The sequence below is a fragment of the Lissotriton helveticus genome, chromosome 4_1 (genome assembly GCF_964261635.1).
Source record: "Lissotriton helveticus chromosome 4_1, aLisHel1.1, whole genome shotgun sequence".
In the NCBI taxonomy this organism is placed as follows: domain Eukaryota; kingdom Metazoa; phylum Chordata; class Amphibia; order Caudata; family Salamandridae; genus Lissotriton; species Lissotriton helveticus.
The window spans coordinates 442,255,412-442,279,799 of NC_136063.1; the positions used below are offsets into that span (position 1 = coordinate 442,255,412).

General features: G+C 44.4%; 1 protein-coding gene across 2 annotated transcripts in view; it reads left to right on the forward strand.

Moving 5' to 3' along the window:
* The window catches only part of INTS8 (integrator complex subunit 8), a 552,137-nt gene that overhangs the window by 296,541 nt on the left and 231,208 nt on the right, over positions 1–24,388 (forward strand). For both annotated transcript variants that reach the window (XM_078687009.1, XM_078687008.1), the window contains exon 15: positions 9,671–9,781. In XM_078687009.1, coding sequence (XP_078543135.1) covers positions 9,671–9,781 — 111 coding nt within the window. The remainder of the gene's footprint in view (positions 1–9,670; positions 9,782–24,388) is intronic.

Sequence of the window (24,388 nt, forward strand, 5' to 3'; positions counted from 1 at the left end):
ACACTCCAGCCAGGGGCCCATCCCATCTGCCAAATTCGTGCCAGAGAGAAATCTATCCAATGGAAGGTTTTAAACTGGATCAGTCAAAAGGACATAGATCTAGGCAACACCCTTGGTGCCATTTTCACTAGCAGTGACTTTTTGGCAAGTTTGGTCACCTATATTATTAACTGAAAATTCTTCTGAACACCTCCGTGCCTGAGGATGGTAGCAAGTGCTTGGCCCATGACCAAAGATGTGCTCTAAAGGACACAATTCTCCCTTCTCAACTCCACCACATAATCTGACATTGAGTATTTATGGCTTGCCTTTGAGGATGCCTTTATATATCATTTTACAGGGCACTGTGTTTCCTTCCCAGGACCCTTGGTGTTAGGTAGGACATATTCCTTGTGATGCTGTTAATCTGATTCACGGCCGCCCTTTTGGAAACTGTTTCCTCCTCGGCACACCTGACATCCAACTTCCTTATAACAGGTGACTTAAACATCCATTTCGAGGATCCTCTTTACGCAGGAGCAGCCGACCTAATCGGCGAACTAGCGGCCTTTGGTCTGCTCCTTGCCAACTCTGGCCCAACACACACGAAAGGGCATCTTCTCGACCCGGTGTTTTCCAACATCCCCTCCCTCCTTTTTATTAATTCTCAACCTCTCCCGTGGACGGACCATTTTTTGGTCACGACCCACCTCCCTGGAGCATTCAAGAAGCCTCAAAATCCCCCTACTTTCACCAGAGACCGAGCGTGGGCCAGACTCTCGGTGGAGGACTGGTCCATAGCCCTGGACGCTTCGACCCCTATCCTCACGGAGGACTCCTCCACTGCCGACTCACAAGTCAGAGATTGGATTTCTTCCTCTCTCGACAGTATCATTCCCATAAAAAATCGGGAGATTAAAAACAGGATAAAGGGCCAGGCCCCCTGGTACACCTCTGACCTCCGTGACCTCCGCAAAAATTGCAAAAAGGCTGAGAGACAGTGGAGAAAGGACTGGCTCCACAGTAACAAAGATATTTACAACAGTACGGTAAGACGCTATAAATCGGCTCTCAAACTAGCCAAGGCAGGATACTATGACAAAAGAATACAAAATGCCACTAATTCGGCGAAAGAATCCTACTTGATTGTCAAGGAACTCCTCAATATTCCCTCGGCACCCGCTGATTCCCACGCCCCTCCGGACAGAAGCAACGACCTTGCCTCCTTTTTCGACTCAAAAATTTCGCGGATACTGGACTCTCTCCCCACCATCACCTCCCATAATTATGATGATACAGAGGTCTGCACTCACAGCCCACGGCTGTCCTCCTTTAGAGCAGTCTCCCTCAGTGAGGTCATCTCCACGTTAGCCAAAATGAAAAGTGGCTCACCTCTTGATCCGGCCCCGACCAGACTTTTAAAATCTGTGTCTCCCAGCATATCCCCTACCATCAGGGATCTCATTAACATCTCCCTCCTCCAAGGCGCAGTGCCTCCCAACTGGAAAAACGCGGTCGTCAAGGCCTTGCTTAAAAAGCCCCACTTGAACCCGGGCGACATGACCAACTACAGACCTATATCACTCCTTCCCTGTATCAGCAAGTTGGCTGAGAAACTTGTTAATTCGCAACTCTCCCAATTCCTTGAGACCAACAAAATCCTGCGTCCATCCCAAACAGGCTTTCGGCCTGGCCAGGGCACGGATACAGCCCTCCTCTCCGTCATCGAGGAGTCAAGGTGCATTCTGGATTCAGGAGGATCAGTGGCAGTGATCCTCCTGGACCTCAGTGCCGCCTTTGATACGGTTGATCACCGCGTCCTTTTACATCGCCTGGCCAGGGCAGGAATTGTGGGAACTGCACATGCTTGGATTGACTCCTTTCTATCTGGCCGTTCATTTCAGGTGTGGGACGGCAACTCTCGCTCAGACTCCCTACCACTCATTTGTGGAGTTCCCCAGGGGTCTTCGCTTAGTCCCACCCTGTTTAATGTCTATATGGCCCCCCTGGAAGATGTCGTGACCCCCTACGGGATAAAAATAGTAAACTACGCTGACGACACCCAACTTGTCGTCTCTCTCTCCCAGCTAGATAAACACCCAGACAACCTGCTGAACTGTCTCCAGGACATTTACACCTGGATGTGCGAATCCTCCCTGAAGCTAAACGGTGCAAAAACCGAGGTTATGCTTCTGGGCAACAAATGGTCCTCCATCCCTCCTTCGGTTTGGCCGGACGCCTTTGGTGAGATACCCACACCAAAGACAGAAATCAAAACGCTAGGTGTCTGGCTGGAACCGACCCTCACCATGAAAACCCAGGCTACCAAGACCGTTGGAACATGTTTTGGCCTTCTGCGGTCAATCCGCAAAATTCTCCCCCTCCTTCCCCCCCCCTCCAGGAAACTCCTGGTTCAAGGGCTTATCTTAGCCCGGATTGACTACAGCAACGCCGTCTACCTCGGCGCCCCGGATTTCACCCTGGCCAAACTCCAACGTGCACAAAATGCTGCGGCAAGGCTCATCATGAACCTTCCTCCCAGAGCCTCTGCCAAACCGGCCCTCAAGGCTCTGCACTGGCTGCCGGTTCGCCAGCGAGTGGAGTTTAAAGCCATGTGCACCAGCCATAAACTCATCAATGGTGCCGGCCCAGCCGCCCTGAAAGACCTAGTCGCCCCATACAAAGCCCCAAGAACACTGCGTTCTGACGGTGAACATCTGGCCATCGTCCCAAAATTTAAGAAAGCTCGGACCGGTGGACGTCGCTTCTCGGTCAAAGCCTCTGCAGGCTGGAACGCACTCCCCCGCAATCTGCGTCTGGAACCCTGTCACGCCCTATTCCGGAAAAAACTAAAAACCTTTTTATTCCCCAAATAGTTCTCCGGCCCTTCCTCCTCCTGGTTCTTACAACTCTATAGCGCGGGGATGCCTACGGGTCACCAGGCGCTTTATAAATTTATAAATAATAATAATAATTCTAGGTGTGAGGTGGGATGTCATGGATCCTTTATTGGGGATAATAGCCGGTAACATCTTAACCCCCTTCCGATTGCATCCACCCAAAGTCTTTCTAAATCTCGACTTCTCTCACATCATTCTGATTCCATTTTCTTTTTCTGACGACAGAACTAGAGAAAGAAGGGAGAGGTAGGTGGTGGGGGACACCAGAAGGAGTAGTCATGCAGGCTTTGCTTGGTTGGACCATTGCCCCCACCCCCTTCCTTTCACCGTCTTATAGTGCATACTGATGGCCTATGCCTGCCCTGTCTTTAATCCCGATTACTGCTGCCAGTCAATCATGTGAGACCCAGGGGTGGTGGGACATAAGAGGAGGCTAAGGACTCTGCACAGACATCCCCAGTGGGCCCTGCAAACAACCATTCCATCTTTGTGGTGTATTTGGGGGGATTTGCCAGACTTCTTAGGCACAGTGTATTATGAAGTGCACAATGAAAGGTGATGTGCATGAAGTATACTTTAGCAATGTGCCTTTATTTCTTTCCATGGGAAACTTTATCCGCTTTGTATTCATCACAGTCTTGCGGGCAGTTAATGTTGTTACTTTCTACAGGTTCAAATCATGAGATTGCAGGCTGTTTCAAAAAACCTCTTCCTACTATATTCCTAAAACCCTGTGTGGAAAATGACCTTGACTTAAAACGTTTGATTGTTCTCTCTCCTTCATTTCTTTTGAAAGACCCATTCCTCACTTTCCATCTTATGCATGCACCTTCTTTCTGAGTTGAATATAAACGCTCCTGACAATCTTATTTCAAGTGCCCCATGTCATATATTCATATGTGATGGTTACCGCACCCGATAAAGTCTGACAATGAGGTTTTTAGGTCTCGCGCCTAGCGTTGCTTGCCTAGCGCGAGGCCTCTTTTATGGGCTTTAGAAAGCTAACCACACGCTTGTGTGTGGGGTTTTGTTTTCGCAGGCTGGCATTGGCTGTAGCATGCTTTGTTTTAAAAAAAAAAAAACGGCACGCAATTGGGCAAAGGCGGGCACATGTCCTGCCTTTGCTCCGCCCATTCCCGTCCGTGTCTAGGACGCGCCTCAGCGTGTGGCACGGACCACAGGCTCCCACTTCTCCCCCTCCCGCTGGTCTGTGGTGCGCGCAAACCACTCGTTTCGATTCCCTCGTTCGGCTCTTCTGTGATGTGCGCGCACCACTGGGTTTACAGGGCTTTTTGTTCTTGGAGAGCGATTGGTCCCATGGGATGGCAGACGGGGGGGGGATTTTTCTGCTTGTTACTGAACTGTTTTGACTCTATTGTAAAGCGCTCTGGGCCTAGTCTTTACTATATATAAATTCACAAAAATAATGACATAAATAACTGGCAGTTGCGCGGTTTTGTGATTTCGCGTGAGGTAGTCTTTAAAGAAGGTTTGACTGTCCCAAAATGTCCTACTTCCGTACGTGCTATTCCTGCGGCCGGGCCCGATCCCACAACAAGGAAGGTGGTCTAGAGGCAACGAGACACGTTCCTATCTGCGGGGAGAGGAGCGGTAACACTTACTCAACTGGTATAGGAAGTTCCCCGGTCGCAGCACTGATACCAAACATTTTTCGCTACTCGGTGTTTGCACAGTAGACTCTGTTGAATGTTGTCACGTCAATGAGAGCTCTTGTACGTGGAAGTAACATGAGCGCCTTATAAATCCAGATTAACTCTGGGCAGCTGGACAAGGAGGGCGGCGAGCCCGGCAGCGCCGGCACGCAACGTCACGCCCTTGGGGAACGATTCTCCGGAGGCCACTGGGCTTATAAATTTATATCGGTATGGGTCTCAGTTCGGAGCTCCTGTGGCAGACTCAAGGGGGTTTCGTGAAGGGTCTAAGCCGGCTGCCTGCAACCGTCTTTGAGAAAACCGTGCTGGGTTTGAGGTGTGAGGATGGGATTAAGCGTGGGGCAAGGCCGAGATGTAAGGAGGACAATGTTAGCCTACTTACATTAACGCAAAGTACATTTGCATTGTACAGTGCCCCACATGCCAGGATGTTGGTTCCACACGTGCCTCCCCCCCCAAAAGGCTCCACTGTAGTGAAAGCATGTTGGAGTCAAAATTCAATGCCCCTTCAGAGTGTGGATTTGCAGTGCCAATTGCCCCGCCATACATCTCGCAGCAAGTTGGTCACTGTGAAGGAGACTGCCCCTCCCCCATGGAGTGATGAGTGGGATACTCGGGAGTAGGTAACATTTTCTTGCAAACGACACACTGTAAGATTAATTGCTTCTAGGCACTCTCAACATTTTTCGCAGACGATGGAGCTGAGCCAAAGGTACAGTGTTTTGCCCAGGATCACACAATTTAATGGAGAGTGGAAAGCAGGGATTGAAAGCTAGGTTTCTTCGCCCTAAAGATAATAACCTTGCTGCTAAACTACGCCTTGTCTAAAGCAACCCTTCAAAGGAGCGCTAAGGCCAATCCAATGTAACTGTTAATGCTTTTGTTAATTCACTGAAAGATGGCAAGAAAGGGTAATTTTGATAAATTTAACATTAAAATTCAACAGAACACATGGTAATTCCAGAGTAACAAATGTTGAATACTACACAAAAAACATGGCCACAGACTAGCAGTAGCAGCACCACAATATTAGATCTCCCACAGCACTTAACCCAACAAACACGGCAGCAAGGCATTCTTGAAAATAGTTGCAAATCTCTTATGGATCTCAATCCTTCTGCACCCCTACAAAAGCCCCCCTATTGGGTTAGGCACTACATAAGAATATCTGAGACAGGCCCAACTGCAAACAAAGTATGTACCTGCTGTCAACCGTTCTTTCAGATGTGCCTAGTGAACGAATACACCAAGCATTTGCAATGCAAGTGGTCTCGCATTTACGCAAATTTGACCTATTGGCATTGTAAATGACAATGGGTTTTATTTATGTTACAAAAACGAAAACATAAATAAAAGGCAATGTCATTTACAATATAAATAGTTTAAACTCTCGCAAATGCGAGACCTATTGCATTGCAAATGCTTGTTGGACTATGTCATAAGTAGTCATTATCTCCTATCCTGCCTTTTTAGAGACTAACATGCTTATATTGAGACTTACTGCAAAAAGGCTCACAGGTTCTGCCCATATGCCTTCATCTTTTGCTGTATTTCTGCAAATTGGCCACTCCTCATTTAATAGATCACATATTCCCCATACTTGAAACCAATACCTAATCTCATCCAGCCTATCTTTTCATCCCAACAATAATTTGCTTGAACTCATAGAGCCCCAACTAATGAACGTTCCTTTATTCTATTAATGTAAGCTGCTGCAAAGAAACCTGAGGAAATGCTTGGAGTGTGTTCGTCAAAAACTTAAGCCCAGCCTCCATAATCAGTCAATTAACCACTAACCGTGAGTTCCATAGTAGCCAGCTACTCGCCATGAATCACCCAAACGCCTCATCAAGGATAGTAAGAGCTTTATAAATGTATACAATACAATGTTATGCCTCATGAAGTGTGATGGCACTCCTGATATAGTAAATGAGGATACACTGTTAATAACACTGTTCCCATCTGACACTCCTTGGAGACGTGTTCTCGCGTTGCTTAAGCACTTTAAATCCACATGGGGAAATAAACAGTTAGAGACTTTTTTCCAATTCAACTGTTCATCATTTAATATATCAATTTCATTGTCACTTCACAATTTTTGCAATTTGTTGATATATTTCATTCATTGTTTGAATTACATTCCATTCATGAATATTGTTCATGTTCCAGACTTCACATCCCTATGCATTTCGGGACTGAGCCCTTTGTCAGGGGAAACGTAATCAATCGCTTAAGAGTTTATCTCCGATACTGTCCTCGCGGCAGTATTCAAAATCATCCGCGAGGACAGTATCCAGATGTATCAATCTGTACTTGGTCCATGCTCCAGCTGAAAGAAGAGGAAGGGAACCCAGCACATACTGGTCAGTTAGAAGGCAGCAAATAAGAGTGGCAGTGAAGCCAGCAAATGTTAAGCAATGGATAGGCTCCAAGCCCTTGTTTTTGCAATATCCATCGCAAGTGAGTGCACAAGCACTGTCACGGGTGAGACCCAAAACTTCCCGTGGCATAATTTATCACACCTCACTGCTAACCAAATGTAAAGGTTTTATTGTTGATCTTTCAGGTGGTCAGTCATTATCGCATGTAATCGTACTTTTGCACCAGAAACCTAGCTATAAATTAATTTGCATGATGAGGTAGTGTATGTCTTCGTTGAAGAACAGGGACCTCTCTTAAACAATATTGGAACATAGGCAGTTCTGGCTTTTGCACACAAGACATTTATGGAAGAGGTGATTCTTCAGTTCCTGTCTGAAGTAGAGGGGTAATGGGGCTGGTCAAATGCTCTTTCGGGTTCTCTCTACAAAAGAGAAATCCTCCTTCTAGTCTTCTCCTTCTTGCACCTCTTGATCACTAACTTAGCAATATCAAGGCTATGTGTGTTGTTTTGGCCAGTAGAGTTGTTAATTTTGTCTGTCAGATAGTGGCATGTTGGATATAATTGCCTTGAAGTTACACAAGATCTTAAAGGTTCTGCGACGGGCTATGAGCGGCAGTAGAGTTCCTGCAGGGTAGGAGTAATTGGATGTATTTCTGTAGACCTTTCAGTATACAACTCTCTTAAGTGGTGCTTGATGAATGTTTGGGATGGAAGCTGGGAGGGGACAATGCTAGTGTCCATCAGAGGGTGTTTCTTCCTTCCATGTGAGAGAGGACCAGTGCTTGAACACCACTGTGGTAATGTAGTTGTCTCTGGCTACTCTGACTGTATCTCCTTAGTGATGTGTATCTTGAAGTTAGAGTTTCCTAAAATAGAAGCTGAATGATTTTATGTTGTCCATGAGCTTGTGTGTTTATCTGTCCAGGTTCAGAGCTGAGTGATGAGGACAACTCATTTTTCAAAGTGGTTCAGCCTCAACTGGGTCTATTGACATCCAGACTTCAGTGGTTGAGAGGCAGTCCTTTAGACGGCTACTGACACTGTCAGTTAAGGCCTTCTAGTAAAGCAGTGTTTCATCGATGTAATGGTGAATGCTGCGACTTATGTCAACTGGAAATATGTGGGCATCAATGCAAAGTTTATAATTAACCAGTGACCGATAGAATCTTAAAGTACACTGAATGTTTTCATCTATGTAAGCTAGTGCTTCTTGGCCAGGCAGGAGGTATGCTGTTTCTGCATGGCAGAGGCGCAACTAGAGCCACATTTCAGGGTGGGCTACTAAAAATTTCGAGGTCAGGGGGGGGGGGACAATTCTTCCAGCGATAGTCAGAGTGGAGATGAAGGAGTGAAAAAACAACAAAGCCTCGTTAGTAAGTAAATGGTCTTTTAGAGACCTGTGAAGTACTCGGGTGCGGCTGTCTGTGTGCTGGGAAGCTGTCTCAGCCGCGGCTGGCACACACGGTTTGGGGAGCAATTGAAGCCCTTTCAGCCCAATGGGCGTTGTGCCCCTGCCGAATGGTGTCATTTAATCCCATCTGTGTAGAGTGCTTGTTGATCTGGCCTTTATAATCAACTTTGCTGGCATTTACCAACTAGCAACGTTATTCAGTCTTCAGATGTCTGTCATCAGATGCCCTGGATTGCTAGGTTTCAGTACCTGACCCTCGCCCAGTAAGTCTTTCTCAGCATTCAGACTCTTAATTTATACAACCAAATATGTACACCCCCCAAAAGAAGTTTGGATATTGACTGCCATATGTGATTGTGGTTGCTTCAGATTATAAATTGCTCTTTAAAAATTCTTGACGTACAGTCTGTACCTATGTTAGTGTTCCATTGCCTAAATGTCCAATCCCATCTTTCTTTTAGTTTTACAGTATGAAGACCACTATAATTTGTCTATGTTGTCGTTTATAATTTGGCATATGATGTGGACACTTGTGACATAACCCAGAGTTGAGTTGTCCTTAAATCAACCAACGAGCCAGAATCCCCCACTTAAGTGTTTTTGCCTGCTCAGATCTAAGAGTTTTACATTCCTTTGACTGTGTTCGTACCATAAATTGTTAAGCACTATCCCGTCAGATTATTAGACCTCAGCTCAAACATACGCTTATAGGCTTGACTTGCCAGTGCACAGATATCTTGATTCTGAAAAATACCAAAGCAATGCATGTGCAGAAGGGGGTAGCTCAAAATTGTTGCCGACGCCTGGTGCAATCAAAGTTTATAAAGCAGCAGGGCTTCAAAGCCAGGAGGTGTACCAAGCCTTGATGGCACATATACTACCAGTTCAAAAACAATCCAACCGGTTTCTAGAGCCTTTCTCAGCTTATACCAAGTAGCCAATGGAAATATGGAAACCTGTGAATCTCTTAAATTGTTGGTCTAGGTATGCACAGGAAAGCCCAGGTGTCTCCTGCAATTTATCAACTTCTAGCATTGCAAGTTTCAGACTCAGAGGACCCAGAGAAAGGAGGTCTGTAGCAAAGTTCTGTAGGTGTAGGACTCACTGGCTCGAACATACAGCTTCCATCTGTCTCCTATTAGCCATGTCAAGTCTGCTACCCAGGTTTGGAAACGTGTGTTTGTAGGTTCTAGCTTACTGGAGTGGGTTAGTTCTGTTAGCGTGTTAGATCTTAAAGGGTTTATGGATTTTTGCGGTTTATTTGGCAGCAGAATTCTGCTATAAAAGTAAATAATAATGATTCCATGTTTCTCTTTTCTTTTAGTGGGAAGTGCCAAATATTTATGGTGGAATTATCCTAGGAATAAAAGACAACTTGGCAAAAGATTTGGTGTATATTCTGATGGCAAAGGGATTACACTGCAGTGCCGTAAAGGTCGGTATTTTGTGATTCTGCAATTATTAAACTTTGCATTTATTTTTTTCATTTAACACACTAACATAAAGATATAATGACAGTTCATTGAAAAAGAGGGATTTAATGTTAAAAATAAACACCTATAGCACTTGATGCAAATTTTCTTGAGTGCGCGTTTGGTTTGTGTGGTTATGTGTGTGTGTGTGTATGTGTTTGTGGCAGGACTGCATTGTAGTGCTGTGAAGATGAGCCTTCAGTTATTCAGTAAGCTTTAAACTGGAGGTTGACATTCTCCCAGGCTGCTAAAAACACTTAAAAATATACATGCAAAATACATGTGTCATAGTGTGTGCTTATTTACTCCTCTGAGCAGCTTAGTCCCTGGCTGATGTAATGTTTGTCACGTGGTGCTCCTATGACATAATGGGTTTCTGTATGTTTTGAATCATGCCAAGGCAGTGGTTGGCTGAGCCTGGCTTGGGATGCTGTCAAGGGTTTTTTCGTCTGACCCTGACGGAATAAAAGAACTTGTTCATAACTCTACTGTGTCCAGTGAGCTTACTGCATTTCTTTGGCATGACTTGGTTAGACTTCAGTTAGTCATCAGCCAACTCTCAGTAAAACCCCAGAGAAAGAAGAACCCAGCAGTGAGAGCCTCGAGTGCTGTGCCTTGTTATCACCCCAGGGTCACGGTAGGCCGCGTTATTCCTTGTTCGCCTACCCTGTGCTATGCAGTCATAGTGGATGCCAAATCCAGATGGGTTGAAGTGGGTTTACTGAGGTCCATCAGCACTAGATATACTATAGCGGTTCTAGGTGAGGTCTTCAGAAGAGGAGGGATTCCTTAAGTCTTACATACAATGGTACCCAGCCCACCACCTTGGAGATGAGGTCATTCTTGGACAATTTGGGGATTTAGTGTGTGTACTTCTTTGTGCAATCCCCAAAAAAACGATTTGGTGGAAAGGGTCAACAGGTTGATTAAGGGAACTATTCAGGAAGCCATCAAAGATATTCTGTGGGCTCATCTCACCACCGTAAATGCTGGCACAGGAAAAACATCTTTTTAGGTGATGCCAGGAAGGCAACCTGGTTGCAAGTTGGTTCCCTCTAGGATGCTGGGGGTTGGTGGTAACAAAGTGGCTGTGGGAGTGTCACAAGGTGAACATTGTAGGCTCATTCATAAGGTCGATTGGGTGAAAGTTAAACCTGGGGGTGTTGGTAGTGGCTTGTCACATTTTAACGGTCTGTTTAATGTAATGGAGATGGGAAACAATTGGGTCAGGTTGGAGAATGGAAACATCATGGAATCTGAGAAGAGTTGCGCTCTATCAGAAGGGTCCCCAGGAGTGGAACACAAATGATTTGGATGGTTGCTCACGAATGATGGCGAGTTCCTGAGTGGAGAAGTTGACAGTGGACCGGGTCAAGGGAGTGCAGGTGTTGGCGACGTGGGGTTGCCGGTTGCCAGGACTGTTAGGTCATGGAGATGATCCTCGCTGTCAGCAGGGTTGTAGTGTTAGGTGTTTATGGTGAGGACATTAGGACCTTTGTTGGGGTAATGTCAGGTTTAGTCTCATTTGTATCTTTCTTTGTGTATAGTCTGAGGGTTGGGGTGAGTGTTGTAGTAGGCTGGCTTAGCATATGGCGCACACTTAAACAAGGTATGCACATTGCACTAATCCAGGCAACCCTTATGGTGATTTTTGATAACTTTAGGCTTCCAAAAAAGTGGTAGCTGTGGAGAGCAGCCTTCAGGATTATCTTGAGAGAGTGTACAACAGCTTGTTTTACCACCTATAATCAATAGTGTAGATTAGATGAAAAAGAAGCAACACACTGCTTATGAAAAATAGGACTACTTATTACACAACACCATCACTCTTACATTGTTATATCTCTTAGCTGGAGATATCAACAATACTTATGAAAATACTTGCAAGAAATCAGGTAAGTAGCACAAGTATGCACTGGTCTCCAGGGGGAGGCCAAACCATATACTAGAGAAATGGAATGTGAACTTCAGAGAAGACTGGGACTTGGACCAAAGGACTCAGAGGAGCTGGGAGTGCCAGGAACCACCGAAGGTAAGTACCCAGGAACCCAACGGAGGCTGTGTGCAGAGTGGAAACACAGCTGCCTGCCCAATGAAAGTCAATGATAAAGTTGCGGTTGCAGTTTTAAAGAAAAAGAACCATTCTCAGAGGACCCCGAAGAAACCCTCTGGAGGACAGAAGGTTGGAGAGCCACCCCACCCGTGGAAGCCCCAGGAGCCAAGTTACCAGCACCAGGGAAGCCGGGTGCATAGGGGTGAAGCACAGTACCGGACAGAGGGGAGGATACTCCCCTGTCCATTGCTCAAGGGACCCAGGAGCCAAGGGTTCCTGAACTGGCTAAAACCAGTGTATGCAAGGAGGGCATCAAATGTGCCCTTCAATACACCTCACTGTGACAGGAAACCTATTGTTCTACCTTCCCATGCTCGAACTGAGCTCAGCATCAGCAGCTCAGCAGCAGGAGGGCAGAGCAGTGTCTGTGGTCGGCAGTAGCACTAGTTTGATAGAAGACATTCAAAGGCTGTAACCGTGAGTACAGGGGATTCCTCTGATGCCCCCAGTGGATGGGATCATAATTCCAACACTAGAATCGGTGTTGGAGTATGATTCCTTGTGTTTGCTTTGTTCACCCTCAGTTGGCAGGGTATGCCGAGATGTGGGTCCCATGCTCACTTTGCCACTGTATTCAAGCGAGCCTGGCTGATGAGGGGTGTTACCCCAAAACCGGCAGTTTGCTCTGGACTGTTCCCATGAGGCACAGGGTCAAGACTGATTTGCATATGGCTGGGTCTGAACTGGGGTTGCGAAGTGAGCTAAAGAACGATGATGGATTCAACCCAGATCTGTGACTAGGGGTGAGTGTCTGAAAAGTTTCAGCACTCTGTCCATTATCTCCTTGTGTTTGCTATGTTCGCCCTAATTTGGCAGGGTATGCCCAGACGTGGGTCCCTTGCTCACTTTGCCACTGGATTCAAGCTAGCCTGGCTGATGAGGGTTGTTACCCCACAACTGGTCCCAGGATGCTTGTTTCCGGTCCAGGGAAGACCTGGCTTGGCAGTTTGGTCTGGACTGTTCCCATGAGGCACAGCGTCAAGACTGATTTGCAGATCGCTGGGTCTGAACTGGGGTGGAAAAGTGAGCCAAAGAAAGATAATGGATTCAACCCAGATCTGTGACTGGGAGTGAGTGTCTGAAAAGTTTCAGCACTCCGTCCATCATCTCCTTGTGTTTGCTTTGATACCAAACGTGAGCAGGTTTGGTGCAGCCAATATATAGTTAGAGATCTCGTTATTACTGATTTTCACTATATGTCTTAAAATGGCTAACACCACTTACAAAGCCTGGAGAATCGACTATGGAGTTGGTAGGGGTGTCCTGCTCATGCGGGGGCAACCTCACACTTATAACCAAGCACCCCGCCCTCAGGACTGAAGTTCCTACCATAGGGGTGACTCATAGGTTTTAAGTGTAATCACCTCAGATATAAGAAAATGTATATCTTTCTTGTGAGGTGCAAGCACCACCTCACACAGGCTGCAATGGCAGGGCTGTAGTGTGAGTTTAGGTGGACTCCCATGGGTGGCACAATACATGCTGTAGTCCTTGGGAGACCCCTGGTGTACCTGTGCCCTGGGTACCTTAGTACCATATACTAGAGACTTATAAGGGTAAACCAGTTGCCAATTGTGGAGGTACACAAGTACTTACTAAAGCCATTTTGGGTGAGAGAGCACAGATGCTGTTGTCCTGGTTAGCAGGATCCCTGCAAACTATAGTCAAAAGATACTGACAACTGGCAAAAAGTGGGGTTAACCATGAAAGCAGATCCTACTTTTCTACCGGTGTCACGGCTTACTGTTGTGTAAAAGGAGATATGTGTTTTAAAATTTGCTTTGTGAATGGAGGGGGATATGTTATAGTATGTACCTGTTTAATCCTCTGAGCTCTGCGTAGCTCAATCCCTGGCTAATGGAATGTTTGTCACATGGAGCTCCTGTGACAACATGGGGTTCTGCGTGTTTTGAATCATGCATAGGCAGTTGTTGGCTGAGCCTGACTTGGGATGCTGTGCAGGAGTTTTTCTCCAGACGGTATAAAATAACTTAATACATTGTGATGTAATTTTAGAAGACCAATCGTAACATTGGATGCATGAGTTGTTACACAGAATGTGTATTTTCCTAGCAATATTTTGTGGAAACATACCTTTTTCTGGCCATAAAGCTTTTTGACATGTGCCTAATGTAGGAACTCCAGCACACAGAAAATCGGTTATGTAAGTATGCTTTATTGGAGCAAGAAGGTATGTCCTACAGCTTCAGTAGCCGCCTTCAACTGCCACCCTCACTTCATCGTTCTAGAATACCTCTAGAACCTGTGGCATCCTGTTACCAAAATAACAGTAACCAGGATACCACATCTGCCTTCTTTACACAAATGAAACCCACATTTTATTTATTTTAGATACAAGGAGCATTGCACCGAAATTATAAGTTCAACAGGAAGTGCCAATTGCATAGTATAATCTTGTTCACAAATACAACATCTAGAACACAAATGGAAGGTTTTACAAATACTAACTAGGTAATCTAGGGTACTCGCAAAGTATTTTCGTAAAAAGATAACCAATAGAGCTGGTTAGAACAATAGAAGGACGTCCAATTTAAATACAAAGCATACATTATTTCACATGCTCAAATGTAATTAGTTACACCACATCCTCCTCCTCTATAAAATGAATCACATAACAAAAGTTCTACATTTCTTGGGTAAGATCACTGGTCTGCCCTTGCGTGTAATTGTCGCACCTCCAGACTGGCCAGGGGATTGTGACAAACACTCACTGGTTGTACCTTCCCTCGAAGGAGAAATAGTTATAGGAGCATTTCCTGTGTTAGTATGTGTCACTACTTCCCACATCCAATCTATAGAAGTTGAGGCATCAAATCTTGTGGTGTTTTCCCAATCCAGAATTCTATTGCATCGTGCCATTCTGTTGTGATGCCACACCATATTATCACTCAATTACGCTGACTCTGAATATGCTTCAATAACTTGTAATGGTACAGAAAACTTGCTTTCACCTTTTTTTTCGTTTTAGGCCCCAATTTTACTCTCACCCAATCTCCTGGCTTTAAATATACATCCTTCGTACCGTGTTTCTTATCAAAATAAGATTTGTAGACTTCATGCATTTTCCTCAAATTGGACATGATCACAGCAGGAGACCATTTCTCTCAAAGTCTCATTTTGTTTCATTCATATTGTACTTAGTGAACGGTTCCCTACCTCTCAGGATCCTAAATGGACGGTAACCTGCACCTGTGGGTGTTATTCTGTAAACGCAAATAGTATTATGGAGTTCCTTTATCCAAACCTTACCCGCATTTATGGAAGCTTGAATGTTCTCCATGACAACTCTGTTAAAGCGTTCCACAACTCCGTTACCAGCTGGATGATAATGAGGTGTTTTCTTCCCAGATATACCATTCCTACGTAGGAATCCTTCAAATCTGTCTGTAACAAATTGAGGACCATTAGCACTAAGGATGGATTTTGGAATCCCCTCCCGCTAAACGGAATTCTCAAGGAAATTTACTTCACACTTGCTATCACAACTGTCAGTTACTTCCACCGTAGGACATTTGGAATAGTTGTCAATGGCAACTAAAACATGTTTGTATTCTCCCTTGTCATCCCAAATAGGACCCAACAAATCTATGCTTAATTCCTCCCAAGGACGCTCAGGGATTTGTCTGATATCTAAAGTCTGTCTTAACGTATGTTGTGCTTAATCTGAATTGCCACAGGTGTACTCTGTTATACAAACCTCTCAATATCATTGTCTATGCCTGGCCACCGATATGATGATTTGACTCTTTTTTTTCTTTTCAATTTGACAATGTCCAGATGTCTCTCGTGATTTATCTTTAGTACCCTTGCTCTTAACTTCTTTGGAACAACCAATATGTTACCTCTGAAAACATAATTAGCGTTATTGATAGACAACTCTTCTTTGATTTCCAATACCGCTCTTTGCTCTTCATGTAAATCGTTCTTACCAGGTCATCCTTTAACAATAAATGTAGTCACATTGCACAACATGGTGTCTTCGCTGTATTCCAGATCCCATTCCTCCTTTCAAAATTGCATCATTTTTCTCCCTGATTATAGCCATGCTAAAATCATCCCAATCCTCCTCAATTATATCTTTACACAGTAATGGAGATCTACTGAAGTAGTCAGCTACTTGATTCCGTTTCCCTGGTAAATACTCCACATCATACATGAAATCAAGCAACTTTAGAGTCATCGTTGCAATTTTAGGAGTAGCTTTAACTATCCCTTCAGAGGTCAAAACTTTGACTAAAGGTTTGTGGTCGGTGCACAGGGTGAACTGGGACACCCAAACATATTGCCTGAATTTCTACATTTCCTTCTCTATCACAGAAGATTTCTCTTCTGCCGGGGCAAGGATCAAGAAGCTAATGCTACCGTGGCCTCCTCTCCTGAGATAGTCACTTGTGTCAGGACTGCCCTTAAACTCTTCCCACTGGCATCAGTGGCTATAATACTATGAGCCATAGTGTCAAAACCTTGTAAAGGCAGAGCAGTACACAAATCTTGCTTTATCCTTTCAAAATCTTTTTGCAGATTATCATTCCATATCAACTCCTGTTTCGATTTCAATAATTGCCTCAGCCCATGTGTTTTCATTGCAATTTGTTTTACAAATTTAGAATAGAATTTTGCCAACACTAAGAAAGATCTCACTTCCTCCTTGGACTTAGGAGTAGACGCATTTGCTTATAGCATCGATTAAACCTTTCTTGGGAAAAATGTCATCACCTGCTACCTCATGAAGCAAATATGTTACGGATTTCAGAGCAAAATTGCATTTTTTAGATTCCGCTGTCAATCCCATCTCTGCCAAACTGGTTAAAACTGCATTTACTCTGTCATCGTGTTCAGATTTGTCTCGTTCCATCACCAGGATATCATCTTGAAAATATGTCACACCCTTCCTGTTCCTAAATATCCTATGCATTAATTGTTTGAAAACAGCTGCAGCTGATGCAAGGCCGAATGGCATGCATACGAACCTGTAACAACCGAAGGTAGTAATCAACGCTGTAAAGTTCCTGCTAGAGGTATGCAACTGAACCTGGTGATAGGCCGAGGTTCAATTAATAGTGGAGAACCATTTTACTTCTTTGCATTGTGCAAGAAGCTCATCAATTCTGGGTAAGGGGAATGTATCCACCACAATATTTTTGTTTAGATCTCCGAGATCAATGCATAAACGCGAACAACCATCTGATTTGCGTGTGACGACCAAGGGAGCCAACAATTCTGCACTTTCAACTGGTTCAATTATGCCTTTGCTCTCCAATGCATCCAACTCAGCCATCACTCCCTCATGCACGCTAATAGAAATGTTTCTAGCTTTATGACACACCATTACAGCACCTTCTTTCAGAACTATTTTGTGTACAAATCCACACATCTTCTCTACCTTGCCTGAAAAGAAACTAGGAAATTTCTCCTTGACTTGTTTAACAATACTTTCATCATGCTCGCTAAGAAACATTACTTGCTCCTTTCTTTTGGGATTAAGGATAATCCCTAAAGTTCCCTGATCAACTCATCCCAACACAGAAGGCCCTTTTTGCACCTTGTATAAATTCCGTTGGCATGTCTGTCTTTGAATCGAAATTCCTCCTCCACAAACCCAACCATTGGAATCTCCTCACCATTAACGTTATTTGATGATTATCTGTAGGCTTCAAACATTTCACCTTCTCCAATGTATCCTATCACACAGATCTCTGTATTATAGTGTAAGGAGACCCTGAATCGGGAACAATTTGTATCTGTACTCCCCTAATGGTTCTATCACTCATTGATTTCTTCTTTGACTTGGAACACAAGTCCTAAACCACGTTCTCAACGTTCCACAAATCATCGATACATAAAACTTCTTCCTCACACGATGATTCACTATCCTCTTCTTCATCTTCCTTGTCCTTCACACACTTCACATATTTCTTGCTCCCTTTATTCAACTTCCTTCTTCAAACTTTTGCAAAGTGGCCTACAATCCCACAAAAAGCACATTTGGATTTCATAGCTGGGCAACACTTCTCCCTGGCCAAATGACCCTTATTACCACATCTAAAACAGGAGGGGCGTTTGTCTTCCACCTCTGATTTGTTTTTACTTATACTCTTCTTACTAGAATCCTTATAAGTGCTTTTATTTCACTCTTTTGCCCATCTACCTTTTGATTAGACACATTACCAATAGTTTCCCCCTCAATATTGTTCTTTAACCCCTTCACTGCGGCGGCTATTCCACCGCAGTGCTAAGGGGGCGGGGCAGCCGCGCGGCGGCCGCATGCTGGTGACGGTACCGCTCCGTCACCAGCCGCGGTTGCGCTGTGCTCATGGCGGAGCGGTTCCGTCACGGCCCAGCCCGCTCAATGGAACGCTCAGCGCAGGCGCGGAATCCGCGCCGCGCAGGCGCTCCGAGCGGGCTGTGACGGAACCGCTCCGTCATCAGCACAGCGCGACAGCAGCTGATGACGGAGTGGTTCCGTCACCAGCAGGGGAGGGGTTAAACCTGCTTTGGCACATCATCTAGACATTTCACCCTTTTTCACTGTTGCCACAATTTCATTCAGAGGAGCATCTCCACACACCCACAATTTTTCTTCGATCGCTGCATTGTTAGAATGCCTCACAAGTTTATCTCTTATAAAATCGTCATGCAATGCACCACATTTACAAGTTACATCCTTATTTTTTAACGTTGCCACATAATTTTCACAGATTGTTTTCATCTGCTTCCTTTTAAAAAAAGAGTATCTGTCCATGCCTACAGAAACAGTCGGATGGTAATGAATATCTAAATCGTCCAAAGGTTCCAAGAAAACATTTGCATTCTCTGTCAACCTTGATTTTTATTTTTCTCCATCTGGTTATACACCCATGACCCTTCTGGCTCTAAACTGAGTAGAAGGATTTTCTTTTCCTTGAAGGTGTGAACTCCTCTTCATTTTCCTCTTCCAGTGCTGCTACATAATTCAGAAAATATTCTTTCCAGTCAGACCATTTAAGTAATGGTTCACCAGGATGAGGAAGAAATAGAACAGGAGGTGTGAGACTGCAAATTTGAGAAGACATTTTAATAGGTTTGCTTAAAATGTTGTCTAATGAGTATCCAACTTTTGAATAAAAAGAGAAAGAAAGAGAAAGAAAGAAAATAACTGGAATAAACATAAAAATGTGCTTTAACTAGTACAATATGAAGGAAACAAAATCTGTGTACGTCACATGAAATATTGTTTTCTACACTAAAATATATGAACATTGCATGGTTTATGCGCCAAATACATGTGTAGTATTGATAATTTTGGCCAAACTAAGATGTGCGTGTCACCGAAATGCGTGCACCATTAATTGAATTCACCATAAGGTTACCGCACCAAAGGTGTGCGCATCACCGAATGCGTGTAGCACCAGCACTGTGTTCAAAGTATTTATGTCCAATTCAAAGGTGTGCATGTCAACGAAATGCATGCACCATTAAATAAATTCAGTTACCTTTAAAGGTGTGCGCATCACCAAGTGTGTGTTGCCGAGCCCTTCTCCAATGTAGCAGGAACGTGCCAAGTATGTCGACTTGAAGAGAGAGAAGTAAAGGAAAAAAGTGGTTTCGACGTTGCGTGGCTTGCGTGTAGACGCTCCTAAGAAACAACGCTAGAAGCATTGTCAGGGTAACACGCACGATGCCGCTCCCATTACACGCTGGCCTCAACCAGAAAACTTGTTGCTAGGCAACTGGTTACTTGCGCAGCTCGCACACCACCTCTTGTGCCGACTCTCACGGTGACCTCACAGCCACCTCCCAATTCCTTATGGTACTCTGTAACGTGATCCTGCCATCACCACTCCTGGAATCGACTGTTCACGGAATCAGCAAATACCAACTCCCTTCCTCTGCTTGCTCACTGCACTGGACCAGAACCAACACTAACAGAGTTGGTGGAATATAGCGCTTGTGGATAACACAGCAACCTCCAGATCAACTTGTTGCAAATTGTAGGAACTCCAGGACACAGAAGATCAGGTATATAAGTATTCTTTATTGGAGCAAGCCGGTACGTCCTTCAGCTTCAGTAGCCACCTTCAACAGCCACCCTCACTTCATCCTTCTAGAATATCTGTAGAACCATTAAAATCCTGTTACCAAGAAACCAGTAACCAGGATACCACGCCTAAGGTCTACAAATTAAAGTAGAAAACTCTGTTAATATCATAAGAGGTTAGAAAGAGAAGAACGTTAACTCACACATACAGGTGAAAACAGCTGAGTGTCCTATACCTTCCTAAAGGAGCATAGTTGGGATGTTATGAATGTTTGTTTGCTACTGAAAATATTCAAGTTTAACAAATCAGTTGATATTGACCCTCTCTTCTCCCGCATCCTACTTGTTCTGGCTGTCTGTGCTGCCGAAGAGCAATGCAGCTGGTTGAGTATATTTAAAAGAAGAGTCATTCTGCATTGACTACATGAGTTAATACCAATGTTTATCTAACCCTGCACCCTAGTATGGGATCATTTGGATGGCCCACAATCTTATCTCATTGTCTGCCTCGGAATCTGTTCCTTGTCTTCCCAAAAGTGATTCCACCCAAATATTGGGTGTTCCAGTTCCTACAATAGGCTACCCGAACATTGTGTATTGACTAAAGCAATGCTGCATTAGGGTGTGTCCCAAAATCAAATTAACACTGGTTCAGTATAGATGGACTGACTAGCCCACTCTTGCCTGGATATTGTCTTGTTTGAGCTGCCTTAGTTGCCTTAGATTCAGCTCTGTGATTGAAACAAAGATCACTGGATTGTCAGCTACTTAAAAGACCAACTGGGGTGATTTTATTTGTCCAGCATGCATTTCCGATGGCTACATTTGGTTACATGTGACAGTTTGTGAATTGTCCCAGTGCATTCTGTTTGCCTGCCAGTGCTTCTAACCTATACAAAATCTGCTGCCTGATTGGGCACAGTGTGCAACTCCTGATAATAGCCTAGTGTTGCCTCTGCCACACTTGGATTGCCATAGATTATGCCACTGGAACCACCTGCTCATTGCCCCTTTTCAGCCCTTGCTTGCATCAAAGGCCTTCGATTCACTGATTGCTCGAAAGATTTTCTCATTTCCTACTGACTAGTAGGCTATCTTCCACTTTTGATTCAACTATGTTTGTGCTGTTCTTGGGTACTTTCGTGTTTTTTGTATCTGGTTGCCATATGCCTCTGTGAATCACATTGCTGTAGTCATCAGCCACATACAGATTCCCACAGATTATGCCACTCACTGATTTCCTACTTTTACTGCCTATTGGTTATTTTAGTGCTCTTTCGCTTGCTTTTTAACACTGTGTTTTGATTGCTACAGTGTCTGCTACCTTTGCTTGCCGAGGTGTATGCTTTGCTTTATTGTCAAAATATTAACTACCATCTGACAGCTCCAGTGTCCTCTTTGCTGCTTGTGGACTGCTCAGATGTGGTTATGTCTTATCTGCCTTTCAGACACTATCCCTGTGTTTACTGCCCACAGATTACCTCAGTGTCGAATCCCACTGCTGGTCCTCTGTTTGTGTTCTAATGACAGTATGTTTTCCACCCTTTGACTGATTCTAGAAAATAATCTGCTTTTCATGTAATCATGTGCTAACTGCTCTTATGTGCTCTGCTCTCTCTTCGTTTCATCTTCTCTGGCATCTTTGAACTTCTTGTTTCTGCTTCTGGTCTGGTCAAACAGTTCCTATCTGCATCAGCTGTGACTGTGTTGCCTTCCCAGTCTCTGCTGTCCAGTGACTGTTTGCTGACCTCTGTTCACTAAATGCCTGTGTGTCTGCCCACTCCTGGCACACCTCGGAACCTGATTATCTGCTGCCCATACCATGTTGACTAGCATCTGCCTAGAATAATCACATACGTGATACACTCCGCTGCCCATTTGCCGCGCTCAGCTGCCCCACTGTTTTTCTCCTTTTGCCCAACTGTCCCTTAACTCTTTCCAGGCCAGTTATCTCCTTTGTGGTTAACTATCTAGAAGACTTCCTGTCTGGGCTTCTGCTCCCTAATGCTTTTGCTGGCCTTCCCCCCAAATAGTTTCACACATTTTTCCTCTATATCCATTACCTATTTCAGGACTAAATAATGGGATAATATGGTTTGTGTAGTATGCTGTCATAGCAGTAGCATTGCAAGTAAATGAAACCTAAGCATCATTTCGATTAACCACCACAAAGATGCAGCAGATCTGGAGCTTCATGAGTTTTATTGGGTCATTATCATATTATTTCTGATTATCTGATTGTTTTCCCCACACTTTTTGGGATTACGTTCCTTGACATTTCAAGAAATTATAACATCTGTAAAGATTTCAGGCACCATCCGACTGTTTGGGATTGAGACCAGAGACACACCTAGCCGTTTTCTTTGGCATGACTTTGTCCTTTTAGTCCTGTGTTTGTTTTCATTTTCAACCTATCATAGAGTTTGAGGCCGAACATCATCCTACATAACCCAATATAGGGGAAACCCAAATGGAGTCCAAGAATGAGTATCATACACTTAAAGGGATCCTTTTCAATTGACCATTGACAGTTTGAAGATACAAGTGCACTGTGGTCCCTGTTCGGTGCAGTTGTATTTATGATTTATAAATTGGTTGGCTTGCCAAATAGGGTTTCCCAGCCCTGCAGAAGAAACAGAATTCAGCTGCATGGAAACCAACACAGCCCTTTAGTCTTGCCTGTTAGTATAACCAAGTTTTGAGTTGTTTCTGAGACAGAGTTGTAAAGGAAGGGAGTTCCATAACTTTGGTTCTAGATATCTAGAACAGCACCCTGCCTGTCTCACATGCTATTTCAGAGGAACCTGGGCCTGTCTGACTTTGGCCGAGCATAGGGATCTGGTGAGAAGAGAAGGAACTTCCATATGCCTGAGGTAATGTGGTTCCAATAACATCAAACATCTATATGTTTAGCAGAGAGCCTTAAATTGAATGTGCTTCGCAATTGGCAAATAACTCAATTCCTTTTGTTGAGCAGTCATGGAGGCATACTTGGGGATGTGACCTTAGAGGCAAGTGTCTGCCTTTTGAATTATTTGGATCATTCTTACAAAGGCCTTCGGCTGTCCCAAGTGCAGTACATAATTTATAATCAAGGCAGTCATGATCAGGGCCTGTATTATAGTTTTTGGAGTGGAAGCTAGTAGAAGCCAGATAATCTTCCTGGTGCACCTTAGGAGACCAACTCAGCAGGAGGTAAATCCAGCCTAAGTTCACTGACTAGCCAGATTCCTAAATTCCACCAGCAGACACACACAGTTTATAGGCAGCCAGGATACATGCTTTCAAGATTACAGCCTGGAGTGACAAGGGAGCAACCTCTGGCATACTATGGTTACAGACAGCTAGGACCTCTGTCAGAAATGATTATGCAGGCCCGCAAGCAGGAAAAAATGGAAATTAGCTGCCCTGCGAAGAAGACAAACAGATAGGCTAGTAATAAACTCAAGCAGATTTTGGCCTAATGTCATGCAGCAACATGTCAGATTCTGTACTTTCCTTTATGATCAACAGTTATCACTGCCAGGTAGATTTAGTGAATTGCTTGCTAGACAATGGAGTAGTTTTGGGGTTGTGCGGGGTCAAGTGGGGCTGTGCCTGAGATGCAGTTGTGCACCAACACCTGTTATCTGTTAAATCTAAGTCTCCAGCAGTGACAAAAACAGCTCTGCGCCACAGTAAGCACTAAATCATTGTATTAGAGCAGGCTGTGCTGATGATCCAGACAGGTAGGACAGAGAATGGTAAGCCACAGCATCAACATGCTCCACATTGCGGATTATAGTGACTGTAACTTTGCAGTGGCATACATGCCAAGATTTTGTAATCAAAACGAGAGAGATTTTGAAAACAAATAATGGGAATTTATTTTCCTCATTGACCTACATTAAAGTGGAAGTTTTAGGTGGGAGACAGATAATATAAAGCCCTTGTGGGCTTTAAAAATTGGGAGTCTTCTGTCTGAATCAAGTGTGTTGGAATGTATACAGTGGAAACATGCAAAGTGCATCCCGCACTTTGAACCATGCTGCGCGCTGTCCATACAAAAATGCTGGCCATGGGTGTGCTCAAGCTAGCACTGGAGCTCTGATCCATGATGCGCGCCCTGCCTAGCCCAACAGCCAGCACCAAGGATTCTCCCACCTCCTGCCCCTCTCTCTCCCCTCCTTCACTGTTCCGTTGAGGCCTTAGTGGTGAGCAGATACTTTCTCACAATTCTCCACGCCCTACCTCTGCATGTGACAGTGACAGTTGAATAGCAACACCGTGGAGTAGATTCTGTTGCCTGAGGCTAGCAGCAGGGATCACGAGTAGGTGAGCAGTTTTGAGCCCCTGCCAGTGTCACTATCCGCAAACAAACAGCGTGTGGCTGACTCTGGCTGCAATATTCCCCTAAGGTATGCACTTAATCATCATGCT